Genomic DNA, 16,538 nt, shown 5'->3' on the forward strand with positions numbered 1-16,538 from the left:
TCACATATTTAGCTGAGGTTTCTGGATTTAAAGAGAGAATGATTAGTATAAGAGTTAAGGACAGTCATTATTAGTATTTCTTCTGGGACTGTAAGTATAAGTAAACATTTCTGCTGTCCATAGGGCCAGTCATCATTAATACAGTGGTACTTTGGTATTCATCATTAATTCGTTCTGAAACCCATGATGAGTGCCCATGAAACCAATCAATACCAACTGAATGATGAGTGATGAAGCACTTTCTCTTGCCAGGAGTCATTGTGACTCACACTAGTTCTAGCAAGTCCTGAGCAAGTGTCCAGTGCTAAAACACTTTGCTGGAACATTTTTTTTTCTTGTCAAAATGTGATTAAGTATAGGGTTTGACGAGTCTGGAGCCGATGAGTACCCAGGTGACTGTGTATCAGTAGCTAAGAAAACGTTTTCTTAGGAACTTCTACTCTAATATCCAAGTCAGGGAGTAAAATTTATTAGGTGTCCAAAAAAAGTATTACAGTATAGATTTATGTTGGCTGGAGCCCCGAATTTTGAGACTTTAAAAAATTGCGGACCATTTTTTCCAGGAAAAAGACGCTGTTAACATTTGGAACAAAAATAGTAATTCTAGTCTGGGTCAGTCATAGGTTTTGGGCATAGCAGACCCTATATTGTTCACTTTTAGATAAATCAATATAAAAATGCTTATATAGTGTCTTCATAGGGTAATACACGTCTTAGTATTTACTGGCCTGGACACTGGTTTATATGTGTGTGTATGTAAGAAACTAGCTGTTTTAAAGAATTGGTATTTTTAAGTTTATTTGTCACATTACAGTGAAGTCATGTAGAAGTTTCTTAGTTATGTACAAAGGTGGAGAGGAAAATCTATAGTTTAAAGTCATTTGATTTTATAAGTAATTGTATAGTTTTACTTAGCTGATTGTATGAAGACATCTCTTATGTGCTACTTTAAATTCCATTGTCCAAACCCTTACACAGCCACTGTTGCTGCAGTAACTTCTACATAGGCTTTGGACCATTGCATCTTGCTAGCACTTGTCATCAAGGGACCATGCTGCATACTTGTGCAATGGTGGACAATAGTCAGTATATAAATTCTTTCTCCTTTATCCTTTAGACAGGAAGCTCTGTTTCACATTTCATAAGGTTTCCTGAAAGGATTGAGCAGTAGTCACTTAACATACATATTTCTTATTGTAAATCATAATATCACCCCAAGGTGTGGAGGTTGGGGGGGATACAAGTGTCCATGTCCTCAAATCCTGCAGAGCTTGCTCTGTGCTCATTAATTACTGTGTTTATTGACTATAAAACTTTATTGTAAGAGATTTAAAAAACATTGAAATTAAATCATTACCTGTTGAGTATTAAAAAAATCACATGATCTATTTTTTTGTTATATTTTATATTGTCCAGTTTAACAGTCATCATGCTTTCTAAATGGCTTTATGCTACCTCTGAGTTGTTCTACATGTGATAGGCAAATCAGAGATTTAACAAACTAGCAAGTCTGGCTTATTTTGAAGATGAATAAAGATATTTGTATTTGTGTGCATTTTACACATCAGCTTACTTTCAGAAATATTTCTAACTTGTGCTTGTGTTCCTTTTATTTTAGTGAAAATATTCTCTTTGGAATGGGAAATCCTCTTCTTGACATCACTGCTGTAGTGGATAAGGATTTCCTTGATAAGTAAGTATTAAAATCTTCATATGTACTATGTGAAACATATCTAAAGAGAAACTGATGAAAACTTTAGAATTGAATTTACTATCTAACACTTTCAATTGGAAAAAAACTCAGGAAATTTAAACTGGTTAATTTCAAGTGCCCTATCATTATTTATTGAGTAATTGACCACATTTTCCCAGGGAAAATTTAGTACATTTATTCATTCCTATTGCTATTTCACTTAAAATTTATTTTTTTATTCTTTGCAAGGATGAAGCATATATGATTGATCTAAGGATTTAATTTCTGATTTTCTAAATTTAAAAATTCCTAAAATTTAAAATTTATTCTTAGTGGAGCATTTCACTCCAAAGCAGCAGAATATACATTCTTTTTAAGAGCACATGGAACATTTTCTAGGATAGACCACATGTTAGGAATCAAACAAGTCTCAAGAAATTGAAGATGATCGAAATCATATGAAGCATCTTCTTAGACCATGAGGGTTTGAAACTAGAAATCAGTCACAATAGATAAAACTGAAAAACAAAGACATAGAGGCTAAATAACATGTCATTAAATAACAAATGGGTTAACAACAAGATCAAAGGAGAAATCAAATGATTCCTTAAAACAAACGAAATGAGAACACAACAACCCCAAAACTCTGGAACACAATGAAAGTGGTTCTAAGAGGGAAATTCACAGTGTTACAGGCCTACCTTAGAAACAAGAAAAATGTCAGATAAAAAATGTAACTTTATACTTAAAGGAACTAGGAAAAGAACAACAAATGAAGCCCAAATGAACAGAAGACAGGAAATAATAAAGATCACGGCAGATATAAACAAAATAGGATCTAAAGAAATAATATGAATGATCAATGTTACCAAATACTGGTTCTTTGAAAAGATAACCAAAGTGGACAAACCTTTAACCAGACTCATCAGAAAAGAAGAGAGAGGACCCAAATAATTAAAATTGGAAATGGAAAAGAAGTAGCCCTTGACACCACAGAAATACAAAGGATTGTGAGAAAATACTACAAATATTTATATGCCAACAAAGGGGACAATCTGAATGAAAATGGATGAATTCCTAGAAACATACAGTCTTCCCAAACTGAATGACAGAAAATCAGAGGATCTGGACAGAAAGATTACAACTAGTGAAACTGAAGCAGTAGTTAAAGAATTCTCAACACACAAAAGCCTGGACCAGATGGCTCACAGGAGATTTTTACCAAACATTCAAAGAAGAACTAACACCTATGCTTCTCAAAGTATTCCAGAAAATTTAAGAGAAGGGAAGACTCAGCTCATTTTAAGAGGCAACATTATAGACCAATATCCCTCATGAACATAGATGCTAAAAATTCTCAGCAAAATATTAGTGAACTGAATCCAGCCATATACCCTCATCAAGTGGGATTTATGTTGGAGATGCAAGGTTGGTATGGTATTCACAAATCAATAAATGTGATATAGAGCATAAACAAAATGAAGGATAAAACTCATGTGATCAAATTTATAGGTCCAGAAGAGCATTTGATAGAATACAGCATCCATTTATGATGAAAACACAGCAAAGTGGGGATGGAGGGAACATAACTCAATGTATAAATGTCATATATGACAAATCCACAGCCAAAGGCATAGTCAATGGGCAAAAACCACAAATGGTTTCCTTAAGATCAGGAAGAAGACAGGGATGTTCACTTTCACCTCTTTTATTCAACATAGTACTGAAAGTATTGGTCACAGCAATCATACAGGAAAAAAGAGGCCGAAGCAAATCTGTCACAATTTTTAAAAAACGACTAGAACTGATAAATGAATTCAGTAAAGTAATAGGCTCTGAGATAAATATCCAGAAATTGGTCGCATTTTTATGCAGCAATAATAAACTTTCAGAAAGGGAAATAAGACAACAATCTCACTTACAGTTACATCAAAAAATAAATGAAATACCTAGGAATAAATTTAACCAAGGATATAAAAGACCTGTATTAAGAAAATTATAAGACACTGAAGAAAGAAATTAAAGAAGATACTAATAAATAGAAGCATATAACATTTTCTTGGACAGGAAGAAATAACATAGTTAGAATATCCACACTACCCAGGCAATCTGTAGATTCAACGCAGTTCCTGTCAAGATATCAGTGGCATATTTCACAGAAGTAGAACAAGTATTCCAAAAATGTATATGGAGAAGCACAAGAGTCACCAAATAGCCACAGCAATCTTTTATTTATTTATTCATTTATGTATCTTTTTATTAGACTTTTTTATTGTGAAATTCATTTAAGGTTTTAGTTTATTTGCTGAGTAGTATGTCCAGTGGCTAGAACATAGTACTAAATTAAGACTTTTTAAAAAAGTATCCACAGACCTTTATCAACTATCTCAAATTAGATCTTTCAGAAATTTATGACCACATTTAACTTTTTTAAAAAACAGAATTAAAAAATTATTTTTATTGTTTTTTAAAATTATTTTATTGTTGTTTAAGTACAGTGGTTTGCATTTACCCCCATCCCTCCCCCATCCCACTTCAGCCTCTTGAGACTATTGCAGATGTCCCCGTTTCTCCCCTTTTGCCCACCTCCACCAGCATTTGTCCCCCTTCACTCTGACTTTCACTCTACCATGTCTTTGGGTTATGTATATGTGACCTTTGGCTAATGCCTTCACTTTCTTTCATCCAGTCTCTGTACACCCTCCCCAGATAGCTGTCATTGTCTTCCATGTATCCATGCCTCTGTGTCCATTTTTTTGTCTGTTTATTTTATTCATTTAATTCCACATATAAGTAAAATAATGTGGTGTTTGTCTTTCTCTGACATGTGAATAGCCATAATCATCTTGAGAAAGAAGAACAAAGCTAGAGGAAACATGCTACCTCATGTCACACTATACTAATACAGATCAGGGCAACAGAATAGAGACCTATAGAGACCTAAGAATAAGCCTTGATGGTCAACTAATATTTGACAAAGGAGGCAAGAACATACAATGGGGCAATGATAATCTGTTCAATAAATGGTGTTGGGATAGATAATTAGACAGAGAGTTGCAAAAAAATGAAACTAGGCCACCTTCTCACACCATATACAAGAATAAACTGCAAATGGATTAAAGCTTTAAATGTAAGACTCAAAACCATAAAAAACCCCAGAAGAAAACATACGCAGTAAATCTTGGACATTTCTAGTAGCAGTATTTTTCTGATATAACTCCTCAGGCAAGGGAAAGAAAAGAAAAAAAAATAAACAAATTAGACTAAAAAGTTGTCCACAGCAAAGGAAACTATCAACAAAATGAAAAGACAACCCATCAAATGGGAGAACATATTTGCCAATGATACATCCGATAAGGGGTTATTATCCAGAATTCATAAAGAACTTTATAACTCGACACCAACCCCCCCCCCCAAAAAAAAAAACCCATCCAATTAAAAATGAGCAAAGGACCTAAATAGACACTTCTCCAAAGAGGACATACAGATGGCCAATAGATATATGAAAAGATGCAAATTAAAACCACATTGAGATACCACAATGAGATACCTCACACCTGTCAGTAATTTGTTTTGTTTTTGTCAGAATGCCTATCATCAGTAAATTAACAAGCCAGTGTTGGTGGGGATGTGGAAAAAAGGGAACCTTCATGCATTGTTCCTAGGAATGCAGATTGGTGCTGCCACTATGGAAGGCAGTATGGATGTCCCTAAAAAAATTAAAAATGGAACTGCCTTATAACCCAGCGATTCCACTTCTGGGGATTTATTCACAGAAACCCAAAACACTAATTTGAAAGAGTATGTGCATCCCTATGTTCATTGCAGCGTTATTTGCAACAGCCAAGATATTTAAATTTTTAAAAATAAAATGTCAACTTTTTTTTAGAGTTTTTCATTTTTTATTTATATTTTAGAGAGAGAGGAAGGGAAGGAGAGAAACATCAGTGTGTGGTTGCCTCTTGTGTACCCCCAAGTGGGAACTTGGCTTGCAACCCAGACATGTGCCCTCACTGGGAATCGAACCAATGACACTTTGGTTTGCAGAAGATATTTAATATTAATATAAATTAAAGCAACAGTGAAATATTATTACACATTTGTTAGAATGGGTAAAATTTTAAAAAGAGCATACCATGTATTGGCCAGGATGTTGGGGAACTGGAACTTCCTGCTCATGATAATGTAAAATGCTGCACTGAGTTGAACACTTTCTTAAAAAGTTAACTATGACTGTACTATTTGATCCAGCCAGTCCATTTTTAGGTATTTATGCAAGAAAAGTAAAAGCATATGTCCATAAAAATTTGTTTAAGAATGCTCATGTTAACTTTGTTTTTAATAGTTAAAAACTAGACATTATCTAAATGTCTATCAACATTAAACAGATTATTTACTCATACAGTGGAATACTAGTCAGATATAAAAAAGGAACAGCGTATTGATTGGTTGAATATCAGAATAATTGGGTTTATTGAAAGAAGCCAGACAACTGGAACACACACTATGGTGAAGACAGTCTATTTAATAAATGGTGTTGGGAAAGTTGGACAGATACATGCAAAAAAAGAAAAAAAGAAACTAGACCACCTTCTTACATAATATACAAGGATAAACTCAAAATTATTAAAGACTTAAATTTAAGACTCAAACCTGTAAAAATCCTAGAAGAAAATGTAGGCAGTAAAATTTCTGACATATCAGCAATATTTTTTTTCAGTTCTGTCTCCTAGGGCAAGGGAAACAAAAGCAAAAATAAACAGCTGGGTCTACATTAAATGAAAAGGTTTTTGCATAGCAAAGGAAACTATGAACAAAGTAAGACAACCTATTGAATGGGAGTACATATTTATCAGTGATGCATCTGAGAAGGGGTCAATATCCAAGATTCATACAGAATTTCTACAACTCAACAATGCTCCCCCACCCACAAACCGGCCAGCCAATTAAGAATTGGGTAGAGTACCTGATTAGACACCTCTTCAAAGAGGCTGTGCAGATGGCCAGTAGACACGTGAAAAGATGCTCAGTATCACTGTTCATCAGAAGCGCAAGTTAAAACCACGGTATCACCCTACACTTGTCAGAATGGCTGTCATTGGTAACTCAACAAACAAGTGTTGTGATGATGTGGAGAAGAGGAAATGCTCATTCACGATTGGTGGGAATGTAGATTGCTATATCCATTATATAAAACAGTGTGAAGGTTTCTCAAAAAATTAAAAATGGAGCTGTATTATGACCCAGCAATTCCCTTTATGGGTATATATCTGAAGAAATCCAAAACAGTAATTTGAAAAAAAATATATGTACGCTATATTCATTGCAGCATTATTTATAATTGCCAAAATATGCAAGCAATCCAAGGGCTCATCATTAGATGAAGGAATAAAAAAGCTGTGGTACACATATACTATATTACCTGGCCACAAAAAAGAATGAAATCTTACCATTTGTGACAGAATAGATGGACCTGGAGAGTATTATGCTAAGTGAAAGAGGTCAGATGGAGAAAGACAAATATCCTTATGTGAATTCTAAAGAACAAAATAAACGAACAGATGAGATAGAAACTGACTCATAGATAGAGAACAGACTGATGGTTGTCAGAGTGGAAGCGGTTTGGGGGTTTGGGTGAAAAAAGTGAAGTGTAAAGAACTACAAATTGGTAGTTATAAAATAGTCACAGAGATGCAAAGTGTAACATAGGGAATGTAGTTAATAATATTGTAATAACTATATATGCCAGGTGGGTACTTGAAATATTGGGGGCATCACTGTAAAGGATGTGCTTGTCTAACCATTATTCTGTACACCTGAAAGTAAAACAATAATATTGAATATAAACTGTAATTGAAAAGTAAAATAAAAAAGGCCAGAGAAAAAAGAATACATAGTATATGACTTCATTTATATGAGATTATACAGAATTCGATTTAACCTATAGTGACATTAAACAAATTACTGGTTTCACATGCATTGGTAGGATGTGGTGGAGTGATGGAAGAAGAGATTACCAAGGAACAGGATGCATCTTTAGTGGAGTGTTCTTTATCTTGATTGTGTGATCATTTCATGAGTATACACATGTATCAAAACTTATCAAATTGTAAACCTTAAATATATATAGTGTATTGCATGTCAGTTTTTTAAAAAAGATTTTGTTTGTTTTTAGACAGAGGGGAATGGAGGGAGAAAGGAAGGGAGAGAAACATCATTGTATGGTTGCCTTTCATGCACCCCCTAGTGGGGACCTGGGCTGCAACCCAGGCATGTGCCCTGACTGCGAATCGAACTGGTGACCCTTTGGTTCACAGGCCAGTGCTCAATCCACTGATCCATACCAACCAGGGCTGCATGCCAGTTTTAATACAAGAAAGTTTTATTTTAAAAAATCAATCGAACATGAATTCATGGGTTTGAAGTTTGGTTAGTGTGAGATGTTTTGTCTAGGAAGTCAACTAATTGATTGGCAGTATTTAGAAAAAATCAAGTGCTATATAAAAATACAAAGAGAATGTACAAAATTTCAAATATTATGATGTTGTAATCAGTGTTACTATTTTGATAAACATACTTCCAGGCATACTTCCAGGCATATGGTAGCATATATAGCCTAGAGAATATATGTTTATATTGTGGGACAATACTGTGTTTAGTCCTAGGTAATTTGCTTTGTTTTTACTCTGTGCGCTATGTTTAGATGTTTGTTTTTAAACATTCATGCAAATGTGATCAGAATGATTATAATCTGGCAGCTGTGTACTATCACTACTGGGCATTCAAATAGTTTGTTTTATTAGCTGCTGAATCCTGAATGTGCACTTGAAGTTCTATTTTTTTATTTTGGGAGGTTTTTAAATTCTTAACCATGATTTTTGCAGTCATTACTTGGAAATAAAAAGCAAACTTTTGCACCCGGTTCATAAAAGGTAGATACTTCCCTATCCTTATATTCCTGATGATTTCTAAAATACACTTGAACATGTTTTTTATTATTTCAGTAGAGTGTGTTTAGCTTACACTTCAGACTGTGTTTTGGTAAGTATAAGTGTTTTGCATTTGAACTTTGTGATTATTCAGAAACAGTTTGCTAGGTACTATAAAAATGTACCTAGCAATTAAGTATATACTTATTATATCTTACAATATGAAAATGAATAAACAAATTTTTGATAAACTTTTATTATTATTTTGATTTTGTTCTTTAAAAATGTATTTGACATTTTCAGTAGACAATTATTTATATAAAATTAGTACTAATTAAAAAATAAACTAGTACTAAGGGTTTTTAAGAAAAAATGTTGTTTTTTTGGTGCATCTTCTACTTCTGCTTCTGCTTTTGCATTTACCTCATTTCTCACAAGTGCTGTATTTCCAGAAGAAACCCATTTTTAATTTCTATTAGCTGTTCTTTTCTGGCATCTATCTCTGAGTAATATACTAATACATATTGCTATGTGTGATTTTCATAAGGGTGATTGATGGCAGAGGCAACGGGTAAAAGATGCTTTAATGTAAGGAAAGGCCAGAAGAACATGATTCCATTAAGGTGGCTTCCAGATGAGAGGACAAAGTAGCATTTACTGTGGAAGGGCACACTTAAAGTGCTCAAGTTCCTATAGGATGAGATGACCCATATTGGGTAATGGTGGAGAGGATTCCTAAGGACCTTCTGAGAGCTTTGCTTTTGCCATTCTTATCAGGATTTTTTTTAAAGGATTTTATTTATTTATTTTTAGAGAGAGGGAAAGGGAAGGAGAAAGAGAGGGAGAGAAACATTGATGAGCCAGAGAAATAGTAATCACTTGCCTCTCCCACATCCCCAACCAGGGACCTGGCCTGCAATTCAGGCATGTGACCTGACTGGGAATCAAACCAGCAACCTTTCGGTTTACAGGCTGGCACTCAATCCACTGAGCCACACCAGCCAGGGCTTATCAGGATTTTTATACTCTCTTGATGTTTTTTAAATTGTTGAAGAGTGTCTGATTACATACCTTCTTGCTGACCAGTTTCTAGTAATTGGTAAAAACCCCTGTACATTCCTGAATGTTTCCTGTGAGGCCAGGTGAATACAGGTTAATTTCCTAGGTGTACCATTTCCTCCCATTCCCAAGCTTAGTGTCTGAGCTTTTGCTTGGTTTGTCAATTTTAGATATTATATATTGACCACCTAGTTCAACAGCGAAAGATTTAGCTCTCTTTCACCTGCCACCATTTCCTCTTGTTCATCTTTCACATATTATTATATTACACTGAAATAAATCAGTAATCACTATGAATAAAATTGTGGAATGTGATTCCTTATATATATTTTTTGTTTTTCTTACAGTTAGTTATTGCATCCTCTGTTCATTTGTGTTATTTTCTGTACATGTGTTCAGATTTTCAAACCACTCTTTAAATCTGTCATCTGCCTATTAATAGCTTCCTTCTTCATTCTTTTTCCCTGTTCCTCAAAATTAGCAAGACCATCAACCAATTTTCCTCAGGAGACCTCCCTTCTAAAATTCTGTATCTTTGTGCTTTAAACTGAACTGTTTGTGGTGTTAGACTTTTTTTTTTTTAAACAGCAGTCTTCCTGGAACTTCCTTTTGACTTCCTCCTGTTTTGGATCTCATTTCCTGCATCTTATATCTTCTTTATTGGTTTTCTCTTTGTGTGTGTGTAGCATATCCTTCAGTAGCATCCTAAGAAAAAGAGTGCATGAATATATGTATGGTACATTTTTGAGTCCTTGTGTATATCCGATGATCTTTTAATTTTTTTCCCTCAAACCTTATTGATTGGTTAATATAGAGTTTTCTTTGAGAATTTCAAAGGGATGTGTCCTTGTCTTCCAGCATCGGAGACATCTTCTCCCTTTGTATATCACCAGTTTTTTTCTCTATAGAAGCTTTTAATATATATTTTATGCCCTTGGTTTTAGTAAATTATTATGTAAGATTTTGATCTTATGTTGTGGTTGCAGTTTTTTTTCTCTTGTTGGTCTAGGCATATTAATTACAAAAAGTTTTGTTTGGTTTTTGAAAGTTTCTCCTGTGTTTTTGCTTTATCTGTTTTCTGTGGATTACGCTTTTCTGATTATTTATTGTGGTCTTTCTCCTTCACAGTAGAGATTTTCCACCAATATTAAGTGATCTTTGGCTGTCACATTTAAGGCTAAGGCATTAAGAAGCTCATTTTATTTTTCTGCAGAGGAATAAGACAAAGTCTGGGAGGACATGTTCTAAACTCTAACAGTCATAGGAGAGTAGGGTGGCTAGAGTTGGTACTTCTATTTCCACATTTTGTAAAATTTAAGATTTTTTTAACAGTCCCGAATTGCTCTTATAAATCTTTAAAAAGCTTTAATAAAACTATCACTTAGCATGTAGTAATAGTTATCAGTTGCTGTGTAACGCATTACCCCAAAAGTTGGCTGCTTAAAACAACAAACAGTATCTCACATATGATTGGAAATGATTGGCTCCATGACATGGGGCCACACCTGCCCAGACTCATGATGGCAGCCCAGTAAACTTGGAATAATACAGGAATGCTGGCAAGTGTATCCAATTGTAGGAGGAGTCGGAAATGAGGCTGCAAAGGGGGACTGGTGCAGGGATTTAAAACCCAGATACGGCAGCCATTGAAGGAGTACCACGTGGCTTTGCCAGAGTGGAGACCCCTGCAGCCATGTGAGAAGAGGAAACCATGCGGCTGTGGCAGTGCAGAGAGAGGGAGTCATGTGCTTTTGGACAGAGTGGGAACGCCCCTACAGCTGGGGGTAGAAAGAATCACCATGCGGCTTTAGCAGAGAAACGCCACTCGTCTTTGGCAGAGTGGTGACCCTATCCTCTCTGCAGCTCTGGTAGAGAGAAGAACCATGCGGTTTTGGCTGGAGTGCAGACCCCTGCAGCTCTGGTAGAAGAGGATCACGTGGCTTTGGGGTGCTTCCTTTGGCTGCGTGGCCTGGGAAGCAGGAGACACTTTGCCTGGAAGAAGGGTGAAAGAACTCTTTGCCAGTAGACCATGACAAGGTGCCACATGGCTTTGGAGTAATTAGAAATCCTGCTTGGACGGTGAACTAGCTGACAGTGCCAGCGGCCTGAAACGTGAACATGTGCTTCTTTTCCTGAGTTAGAGTACCTCGAATTAGGGTTGGGGGGGGAAGGAAGCACTGTGGGCGTCTGTGGTTATCCTAAAGGACTTTGATATTTTTAATGGGGACATTGGGTCACTACTTTAAGTCTGTATAGCTTTAAATAAACCTTTTTTCCCCCCCACAAATCTCTGGCTTTTAGAGATGTCTTTTCCTCTAGTGGCAGACAGATGAGTCCAGTAGGTGGTTGTCTGTATTAGTATAGTATTAGTATACAGTCCTCGGGATGGGCCCCTGTTGTTCTGTAACAGTTTTTGGCATCCCTGGGTGGGCCAAATATTGCTCCCCCTTGGACCTCTGTTCTGTAACATGTTGGCCAGGGCAGCAATCATTTCAAGGCTCAATTGTGGGTGACCAGTTTGCTTCCAAGCTCACTCACATTATTAGCTGGCCTCAGTTTCTTCAGAACTGTTGCACTGAGGGCCTCTGTGTTTTACCTTGTGGGCCCCTCTGTGTCCTAAGAACATGATAGCTGTTTGCCCTATTGCCAGTCATTTGAGAGAGTGAGAGAGTGTAGTTTTCCCTTCCATAGATAGAAGTTACAGTCTTTTTTATAACCTAATCTTGGAAGTGCCTTGCCAGTATTTTTACCATATGCTTGCTATTGGTAATACCTCATATAATGTTGGCAGGGGGTTGAGGGGAGTACCGCACATGGATGTGAGAAAGGGGCAGGGATCTTTGGGGGCCAGAGGACAGACTATGATAGCCAGCCTCCAAGATGGTTCCTGGTGATCCCCTCTCAGTTTACACCAAGGCTGATCTGTAAACCAGTGGCGTACAGCAGAAGTGATGGTATGCTTCTTCGAAGATTAGGTCATAAAAAACTGTGTCTTCTATCGTGGGTGCTTTCTCACTTGTTTGTATGCTTGGTCTTTTTGTTTCTCTCGCTGTCTCTTTGTCACTCTCTTTTGTATTACTCATTCTGGGAGAAGCTAACTGCCACATCTTGAGGACACTTAGGCTCCCTATGGAGAGGCCCAAGTGACTGGAGATAAAAGGCCTCTGGCCTACAACCAGTGAGGAACTGAGACTTGCCAATATCCATGAAAGTGAACTTGGAAGTGGATTCTTCATCCTCCGTTGAGCCCTAACATGATTGCAGCAACCTCATAAGAGACAATGAGTCAGAACACTCAGTTAAGCCACTACTGGATTCCTGATCATCAGATAACTGTGAGATAATACTATTTGTTATTTTAACCTCCTAAGATACGGTTTAGTTTGTTACAGTGCCAAAGAACACTCGTGAATAAGTCAGAAGTGTTTTGTTGTTTTTTAAAAACACACCTCCACCCATCACATATTTAATATTCAGTACTTCATCGCAAGGTTGGTACACATGAGTTGGGCTTGTTTACTGATGGGAATTTACTGTGGCTTTGGTTAGGCCAACAGCTTGTTTTTTGGGCGGATGGCCCTTAATATCAGTGTTTGGAAGTTTATTCTCTGAGTCTTTTCAATTTTTTTTTTTTTATAGAAAAGTCTTCTAGTTTCCTTTCTGAAGTTATTTTGAAAAATAAAGCCCGACTATTTTATTATTAGACCTGGCCAGGGAAAGGGGGCTGTAGTTACCATAATTAAATTGACAGTTTCATCTGTCCCTCTCTACTCCCCCTGTTTTGCCTGGTGTCCCTTAGTTTAAAGATGCTTCCATTTGGTTTCTTGAGGGTATAACCCTCTTAATTAACTCTCAAGATTTTGAGTTGTGATGGTGAGTCACCTTAAGCTCTGTGCCTTACCTGTTTCTTCTGAGACTCACTGCTTCTGCCTGTGGACTAGGTTTGCTAGTCATATGTAGCTTCTTGCTCTTGCAATTGAAATTTTAGTTTCTTCAGCTCTGCTGAGTTCCTCGTTTTCTCTCCTTTTACTGAAAATGTGTAGAAACTTCTTGACCATTAATACTTATATTATTCTTATTATTTTAGATGCTTTCTTTTTTCTTAACCTTTATTATCATTTTAACAGACTCTTGGAAGGAAGAATAGATAGCCTTTGTACCTATTAAGTGGAAGTCCAAGGGGTATGCATATGGTGTATATTTCACTATTCTATGTAGTGTAGGAGGAAACCTATAACTGTAGATTCATAGAATTTGGAATAGATTGGGATTTGGAAATAATTCAGTTCTTTTTACTCATTTTACAGCAGAGGAACAGGCTCAGAGATGTTTTACCTGTAATTAAAATTAACAGTGCAGTTAACAGATGGAATTTGTAACTCCTGACCCTTCTGTGTTTCCTGTTTCACCATGCCATACTACTTGTATTTCTAACTAGATTCTTAAATTATTGATAATTGAAACATATTGTACAAACTAATAGTAATAACTACATGCCAGATTTTGAGGGTTCAAAATGAGTAAGCCTGCTTTCTACCTCAGAGCAATTGCTGGAAAAATAAGTATCTTACTTTCCATTAGTTCAAATCTTTTGTTGATTGCTGACCTCATTCTTTGTTTCAAATTTCAAACAATTTATGTAATTTATGTGATGATCTTAACTTATAATTCCTCAAGTAAGCAGTGTTTTAAACAAAAAAGAGGTTTCTTTTTCTTTTGATTTATAATTTCCTTTGATTTACATTGCGCTCATTTCCTTATTCTCTTCTGCTTTCTACTAATATATTACTTGAAAGGAAGCTTAGTATTCTTTTTCATACTAGATTTATAATTAAACATCCACAGTATAATTCTTACATGCCACATTTATAAACATTGCTGAGGGGAGAGACAATTAGGAAAAGTGTCTGAGTGAATCTTTGACATATGCAGTAAGCTCTTGGTACAGAGAAACTGCACTGTACTTTCCCCACATGCTTTAGTGTATTTATTGTTGGCAAATAGTACCTGACTTAAAATTTTTTTTTATAAAAGACCTTTTTAAAAGTGAGATTTTAAGTAATTAGTGTTTAAAGTTAAGGAGGGAATTGATACTTCTTTTGCTTATTTAGATACATTTTTTCCCCAGTGATGTTTGTTAAAATTTCAAAGTATTTTTTTAAAATATATTTTATTAATTATGCCGTTACAGTTGTTCTATTCCCCCCTTCATTCCCCTCCACCCTGCACTCCCCACCCCCACCATCCCCCCCTTTAGTTTATATGACCATGTGTCTCAAGTTCTGTAGATTCTATATCTCCCCTACTATTCTTGCCCCCCCCCATCTATTTTCTATCTACTGTCTATGCTACTTATTTTCTGTACCTTCTCACCCCTTCTCCTCCTCCCACTCCCCTGTTGCTAACCCTCCATGTGATCTTCATTTCTGTGGTTCTGCTCCTGATCTAGCTGTCCTCTTAGTTTGCTTTTGTTTTAGGTGTGGTTAATAACTGTGAGTTTGCTGTCCTTTCACTGTTCATCTTTTTATCTTCTTTTTCTTAGATAAGTCCCTTTAACATTTCATATAATAAGGGCTTGGTGATGATGAACTCCTTGAATTTGGTCTTACCTGAGAAGCACTTTATCTGTCCTTCCATTCTAAAAGAAAACTTTGCTGGATAGATCAATCTTGGATGTAGGTCTTTGGATTTCATGACTTAGAATACCTCTTTCCAGCCCTTTCTTGCCTGTAAGGTCTCTTTTGAGAAATCAGCTGACATTCTGATGGGTACTCCTTTGTAGGTGATTGTCCCCTTATCTCTTGCTGCTTCTAAGATTCTCTCCTTCATTTTAATCTTGGCTAATGTAATTATGATGTGCCTTGGTGTGTTCCTTCTTGAGTCCACCTTCTTTGGGATTCTCTGAGCTTCCTGGATTTCCTGGAAGTCTATTTCCTTTGCCAGATTGGGTAAGTTCTCCTTGATTATTTGTTCAAATAAGTGTTCCACTGGTGACTGTTCCTCTTCCCCTTCTGGTACCCCTATAATTCAGATATTGGAGCATTTAAAGATGTCCTGGAGGTTCCTAAGCTACTCAATTTTTTTGAATTCTTGTTTTTTCTTTTTTTTGTTTGTTTGTTTTTTTCTTTCTGTCCTCTGGTCTACTCCATTGATTTGAGTCCCAGTTTTTTTCCCATCACTATGGGTTCCCTGTACATTTGCCTTTATTTCACTTAGTGTAGCCTTCATTTTTTCATCTAATTTGTGACCAAATTAAACCAGTTCTATGAGAATCCTGAACACTAGTGCTTTGAACTGTGCATCTGATAGGTTGGCTGTCTCTTGGTCACTTAATTGTATTATTTCTGGAGCTTTAATTTGTTCTTCCAATTCGGCTATTTTTTTTGGTCTTGATGGGCCTCTTACATATGAGGGGCGGAGCCTTAGGTGTTCACCAGGGCGGGGGCAATCCCTTTGTTGGGTTGTGATGCGTGTGGGGGAGGGGTCCGAGAGGGAATAGTGCTGCTTGCTCACCTCTCTGCAGGATTTCAGTCCCTTCTGCTGCTTCCCCTGAGCAAACTGGGCCCTTCTGGTGCTGATTCCTGGGTGGATGGGCTTGTGTGCATTCTAGGATTCTGTGAGTCTCTCCAAGGAACTCTCTTGTGAGGCTGGGAGTCTCTCCCAGCATCTCAACTCCCACAGGTGTTTTCAGTTGGTGTTTTGAGGCTTTATTTCCCCACACTGGAGCCCTGGGTTGCACGGTCTGTCTCGCTCCCCAGTTTCACCTGGTTTGTCTGGGTATGACTGTGGGACTGCCATTCCACCAGCCGCCTTGCATGCTGTGCCTGTCCACAATCTGCCGTCATGCTGGGTCCGCC

At 36.6% G+C, this 16,538-nt stretch overlaps 1 protein-coding gene across 2 annotated transcripts in view; it reads left to right on the forward strand.

Moving 5' to 3' along the window:
- ADK (adenosine kinase) overlaps window positions 1-16,538 on the forward strand; it is a 596,970-nt gene that overhangs the window by 47,775 nt on the left and 532,657 nt on the right. For both annotated transcript variants that reach the window (XM_037130487.2, XM_037130488.2), the window contains exon 2: window positions 1,619-1,693. In XM_037130487.2, coding sequence (XP_036986382.1) covers window positions 1,619-1,693 — 75 coding nt within the window. The remainder of the gene's footprint in view (window positions 1-1,618; window positions 1,694-16,538) is intronic.

The sequence above is a fragment of the Artibeus jamaicensis genome, unplaced genomic scaffold (genome assembly GCF_021234435.1).
Source record: "Artibeus jamaicensis isolate MK-2021 breed Jamaican fruit bat unplaced genomic scaffold, CSHL_Jam_final contig_332, whole genome shotgun sequence".
NCBI lineage: Eukaryota > Metazoa > Chordata > Mammalia > Chiroptera > Phyllostomidae > Artibeus > Artibeus jamaicensis.